The sequence below is a fragment of the Bidens hawaiensis genome, unplaced genomic scaffold (genome assembly GCF_021521415.1).
Source record: "Bidens hawaiensis isolate Kalapana, Puna unplaced genomic scaffold, B.hawaiensis_p1.1 tig00008933_1, whole genome shotgun sequence".
Taxonomy (NCBI): Eukaryota; Viridiplantae; Streptophyta; class Magnoliopsida; order Asterales; family Asteraceae; genus Bidens; species Bidens hawaiensis.
This window is the reverse complement of record NW_027491648.1, coordinates 95,644-102,193: the sequence shown is the minus strand read 5'-3', so window position 1 is coordinate 102,193 and position 6,550 is coordinate 95,644. Positions and strand designations below refer to the sequence as shown.

At 30.8% G+C, this 6,550-nt stretch overlaps 1 protein-coding gene across 1 annotated transcript; it reads left to right on the top strand.

Moving 5' to 3' along the window:
- Window positions 1-4,388: 4,388 nt before the first annotated feature.
- On the top strand, window positions 4,389-6,128 carry LOC143530338 (uncharacterized). Its single transcript, XM_077025894.1, has 4 exons — window positions 4,389-4,641; window positions 5,588-5,699; window positions 5,770-5,826; window positions 5,914-6,128. The coding sequence occupies exons 1-4, from the start codon at window positions 4,517-4,519 to the stop codon at window positions 5,998-6,000; spliced, it is 381 nt and encodes a 126-aa protein (XP_076882009.1). The 5' UTR covers window positions 4,389-4,516; the 3' UTR covers window positions 6,001-6,128.
- The last annotated feature ends 422 nt before the right edge of the window (window positions 6,129-6,550 follow it).

The following is a 6,550-nucleotide window of genomic DNA, read 5'->3' as shown; positions in this document are numbered from 1 at the left end:
TATTTCAGACGGTATGTTGCTAATTAGAGTCTTCGATTAATTCTGAATTGTATAATTTAATTAATTGTATAAACTCTTAAAACGATTGTGTAACAATCATTATTGGTTTAGCCAATTTGGATTACTGTATGTTCACAATATGTATTTTTCAATATATAATAGTACTTGAATTATAACAATCAATTTTTTTTGTTATTTACCTCTATGTTCTAAGGTTGTTTACATATGTGTTTTCAATTTTTGTTAGTTTGTTATTAATTTTGGATATTTTGCTTAGTGATTTTGTGTTTTGAAGTTGTTCGATGGAGATTGAATTGATGTTTGGTGTTATGTATAGTTAAGTAAATTCAATCAGTCTCTATATTCATCAGATTTATTGTTAATATTCTTTTAAATACCTTCCTGAAAATTATGTTTTGAGTGTTTCTTTTTTGGTTTATTGCTTGGCTTGTGATGTTAAGGACGAAATTAGAGAAAGGGTAGTGATCTGGCATTGTATTTGGAACATATTCTTAAATTGTAAAATTATTGATCATTTAAAAAAATTATGCAATATAAGTATCTGTTTACTACTCTTGCTAATTTGTAAATCTCAGTTCTACATTGAGGTACTTAATTACTAAGCACGGACTTACGATTAAGCGTGTGACATCGGGATGGTGTTTTGGATCACGTTTGACCTTTTTTCTACCATTATAACTAAAAATTATTTGATTCGTTGTATTTCTGAATTAGTTAATTTAATCTATTGTATAAACCTTAAAGGACTGTGTAACGATCATTATTGGTTTAGCTGTGTATACAAATATGTATTTTTTTATATAGAATAGTGCCTGAATCATAACAGTCAAGTTTTTGTTATTTTTCTCATCTCTATGCTCTTGATTGATTATTTTTATTTTTTGAAAATGAGTATCGCGGTCAACTTGATGAAACAATTGGTATCCTCAAAAGTCAAATTGTTCAGGTAAATTATTAAATGCATTAGTAATCGTACATGCTTTAGTGATTTTTGTTTCTAAACATCATTGTACTGGTTTATTTTGAAGTGATGTTTTATATACTTTTGTTTCTTGAAGTTAAATATTGATGCTCAACTTGATGATGCAATTGCTAATCTAAACAATTGATATTCTGAAGCTTACAGGAAATTATCAAATTCATTAGTTATTGTGTTCAACTTCTAGATTGATTGTTATTGTAAAATTACATATATTGTTATTAAAGTATAATTAGGATTTAGAAAACATACCATATACCATAATGTCAAACTGCAACCCATTTCAACATACTGTTTAACCAAAACATCACTCCCAAATTTCATTACTAATAATAATTAGTTTTTTAATATCGATGTTACATCCGGATTCTGGAATTATGACTATGAGATGTGTGTGATAACTCATGATTGGAGAATAAATTAGTTGGAAATTTGGGTTGTGGAACCCTAAGTGTATGTTTTACGGCGTTGGATTGGGATTTGAGTGAAATCAGTTCAAAATTTTAAATTAATAAGCCATAGTTATAATTTTAAACTTGAATATCTTGGTTTATATACCCTGAAGAGATGTAGATTCTGGAAGATTATTAATTTTAAATTTGAATATTATTTGTATTATAAACCATGAATCTGTTCGTGCCCATGCCTCTGATTGATTTTCTTACATGATCAATAAATTGCTTAAATCTGAGTAATATTTTCCGTGGTTTCATAATATTGTTCAGTTTTTATCAATCTGAACGTAAAACAGATTGTAATTTCCCTAATTTCTTAGATGAAATTAACAAATATTTGTAATGCGTTTTATTGATTCGCCATGATAGCTTCTTGATTCTTCTTTACAAAAGGAGTTCGGAAATAATGAGAAACAAACTGGCCTATTTATATCTTTGTGATTCAATATGTGATGTTGGTTTTAATGAGTAGATGAAAAATTATATGCAGGTGTTAGTCCCTTATCTACTTCCAATTGATGAATATGAAGATGTTATTGCAGCACCTAAATTATTCGTGGATAATGGAGACTAGATTCAAGTAATCTATTTCAATCAACTTTCTTGCTTTTTTAAATTTGATTATTATTTTCTTAATCTTCTTGATATACATGTTATTTATTTAAATTTCTCTTATATTATAATCAATGTTTTTATTTAAATTGTCATCCCTTAATGTTGAACTGAATACCATATTCGAAAGGTATTGTAAGACATGAAATACTATGTTTAGATATTTATTTATTTTGAATGGTATTTCGAGATTTATTTATTTTGAGCGGTAATCTGTTAGTGGGTAGCCTATATGTTCATACGGAAAAAACATTTAATTTCAATACTCTATGATTTTTATTTTCTATTTGTGTGTTGGAACTTCTAGGTTAATTGTAACTTTTTTTAGAATTGGTTTCAAATAATTCAAACTATGTTCGATTGGCAATGATATGTCTCAGCTATTGAAATGGCAAAAAATAATCCGTTCGTTTTAACAAGCCGTTCGTTTTTAGTGATGTGGCCCCTGATGTGTCTTTTAACCAACTGACGGGAACAATGAGTTGTCATTAATTACAAATCATAGTAGTAGTAGTAATAAGAAGAATAACCGGTAATATTTGAAGCCAATTCACCTTTTTTTTATTAATTAAATGTTTACATAAATCAATGCAAATTTTAATTAATCGGTAATATTTTATGTGGCATTGGTTTAGTTATGCTAAATTTTAATTTAATTTTAGTTACATAAATAATAATATTTTATTTGAAACGAGAGAGAAGTGGTGAATTAATGATTATTTTCTTCGTATTGTGAAAGTGAGTGGAGTGGAGTGGATATGATATAGTGATGAAATGACTTTTTAAAATGGGAAGCAAGGATGCATTCATACCATATAGTCTAATAAGCAAAATTATTTATCATGGCTTTTTGTTATTGATATTTTGGACATATGAAATTAAATTTGTTAAACCCGTGTTGTACACGGGTATTTAACCTAGTATTCATAATAAATTTATTTATTAAACCGAGTCGAGCTCGAGCTCCGATTTTCAACTCGGTTTCAAAATCGAGCTGAGCCGGTTTGGTTTTAAACCAAGCCGGGTTATAACTTCTACAGCCTTGACTCGGCTCTTGATTGGCCCTGATTCAAACAACTTTTTAATTTACTAGTATAATGCAGGCATGTCAATACAAAATATGAATATATTAATGTTGGGGAAGTTTGTTTTAAAAGCCTGGATAATCTGATAATCGTAACTTTCATATTAAAATTATTTTATGGTTTTTCAAACAAGCAGTCTGATAAAACTTAGACAAGACAAGAATTTTATGATGAATGAGAGCGACTTTTGAACTATGGTATCAACCAAAGTGACTATAAGAACGTATAAGTGGAATTTAAGGTTGGAAATGGTCAAACTATAGTTATCCATTTGGACTTAGGATTTACTATGTGACAATGAAAATTCATTTTTTAATTAATTCTTAACCCCTATTTTGATTTAGGATTTATGACTTGAGTCACAATAACCAAAGCTCTATCATTGGAACCTATCAAAATTTGCATCCCTTGGACCTTGCTATTGCAATTGACCTATAGACCTGGCCAAGGGGCGAGGATGCTCTATTCGATAGAAGCTTCACCCCAAGGGCCCAAACATCATAATATTTAAAAATTTGGAAAAACTGCACTTATCTGACTTGTTTAACTAATATTATAATTCATAATTCAAATGCATTAACATAAATTAAAACAAAATTGGTTATAAAATTAACTTTATCCTAAATTTTTAATGAAATTACCTAAGAGAAAAAAAAAGTATATTGGCTTTATTTAATTTGAACTATCAATTTTTGGTCAATGTTGTTCCTAACTAACGAATTAGTTGCTGACGGTCCCATATTTAAACGTATTTGTTTCCAACAGCCCGCGACTAACAAAACAACGCCGTTAATTGCAGATTGTCGGAAAAACGTTTTTTGCCGGAAAACTCACATTTTTTATAATAAAACTCAAAATTTTCGTCATAAAATCTTTGTAACCTTGAATAGGACATTTAGAAACCCTTTTATAGTAAAACCTCAAATTATTGAGGTCACCAGAACACTAGAATTATCGTCGAAATCTGTAGGTGGTGATCAAGTGGTGGTGACGGTGTTCCGGTTGAGTTTTCTAGCAATATAACGTGACTTTTCCGATCAAAAGCGTTTTTTCCGACATACAAGTAATAATAACGTTAACATTCTACTAGTCACGAACCAGTGTAAACAGATGTTAAAAAATAGAAACACGATAAGGAAGATGATAGACGAGATTAATGAAAAATCATATAATAAAATAATTATTTACTAGGGAACAAAGCGTAAGGATTTGTTGGTGGGATGTCATGTCTGCTTCCTCTACTACTACTACTACCCAAACATCAGCCGTGATGTTATCATTCTTCCTTCCGCCGTTAGCCGTCGTCTAATCTAACCACTCATGTTAGCACTTGTTTGAAGCTGCAATTGGATCTCAATCTATCTATGATGATAACCAGAAGGCCGTTGTTAATCGGTGTCTTAATCGTCATGGCCCTTGGGATCTCCGTCTACTTGAGGCTTTGGACCATTGATTACCAAATTACTTCCAATGAAACTGAATTACTGAGGTAATTAATTAGTAATTACTTGTCATTGTTCGATTGTATTGATATTTTGAATCTGGAAATTAGGGTTTACAAAAACATAATCATAATCATCCCCCAATCGGCGGTTTTATTCTGATAACGTCAGCGAAGCACAAGTTAGATTTGTTGTTAGGTAAACCAAGACTTTATAAAAACAAACCATAAACGAAACGAACTAAACATAAACAACTAATTTATAAAATTTAAACGAAATATAAAACAGACCTTTAACTAACGAACATAAATGAACATGTTACCGAACGCTCACGGACACAAATGAACGAACGCAACCTCTGTTTGCTCCTTTAATTAAACGGACAAATTTCTTGTTCGTGTGCGTTCATTTATTAAACGAATGAATGAAAACGAACTTCCTGCCGAGTGGTTCACGAACTGTTTGCTGAATGTTCGGTTGGTTTACAACCCTAATGCCACGCAATGCGGCAGGGAACACAAACACTGTAAACACAAGTAATCATGTAACATGTTAATTTTTGAATTAAAAAAGAAACTATCATACTAGCATAACCTTTCTCAAATTAAAGAGAACAATATCCTCGTTTTATGGTGTAATTTTTAATAAAAAAATTATTAACGTATGAAAAAGGTATGGTCATTTAAAAACCATGGAGGGAAGTTGCTTTATAGCTTACAATATGAGTTGAAGGATTGCACTATATGTTTTAAAGTTCTAATTACCTAAACTATTAAGATCATGTAAAATCACATTTTGTCCCCCTAGCGCGTAGCGAGTTTTACGACACTCTTAATAGAAACGAGTAACTTTCTTTGTGCAATTAACATTGTTGTTTGACTGCTTCATATACTTACTGGATATGATTGATCAATGAAGCTAATAGTAACATTCATAATCCCAAATCCGATCGATTTCATATAGCAATCAAGATTGTTTGTTGAATTATTGCAGAATGCAGTTTGATCTTGCAAACAGGGAAGCAGTTGATGAATCTGCAGAATGGAGACTCAGATTTGATGAAGCGGAAGAACGTGCAACCAAGTGTACGAATGAGCTAAAAAGAGTATGTACATTTTCATTAAAAACACATGTTAGGTTATTTGAAATGATTAACCTGGTGGTATTGTTAACAGGTTAAGGAGAATGTTGGGGATAATAATATGATCCAAAGGCTAGATATGCTGCAAAAGGTATATATACTTTATCGTTCTATATATTTGTAAAACTTTTTTGTGTGATATTAATATAACAGAGCTGATTGGTGATTCTTGTATCAGGAGAATATAAACTTGTTGGAACGAGTTGAGACGTTAAAACAAGAGCTTGAAGCCGAGAAGTTGAAATGCAGTATGCAGAAGGTGTAACTATGTTGTTCTTGACCATTGATATAGTTGTGTAATTTGGACTTGCTGGATTTTGAGATTTTGTTTTGATTAGAGATTTAGAAAAAAGTTATTGTATTTAAATGACAATTATAGTCTATATGGAAAAGAAAATCATTTTTCAAAGTTATAGTCTATTAAGATAATGTGGCCTTTTTTATTTAGAAATACAATATTGATGTGAAGTATCATCAACACAAAAAATTGAATTGTAAGAATCTACATGTTCCAGGGTAGAACACAGTGTAGTCTAAATATAAGTTTCACGTAGAGTTGTTCAAAAAGCTTGTAGTCCGCTCGAATAAAATTAGTTAAAAGACTTGATTTGAAACAAACTGAGTTGAGTTTGTTCATTGTTCTAGCCGAGCCAATCTCATCCCAAGCTTGTTTAGCATCAAAATCAAGCTTGAGCCTAGTTGAGCTGCGTTGATTAATTTCGAGCTTGAGCTCGAACTCACCCTGGCTCGACTCGGGTTAGACTCGTACTTTTATGATGTCAACGAGTAACAATGAAGATAAATTTGTTGGATGC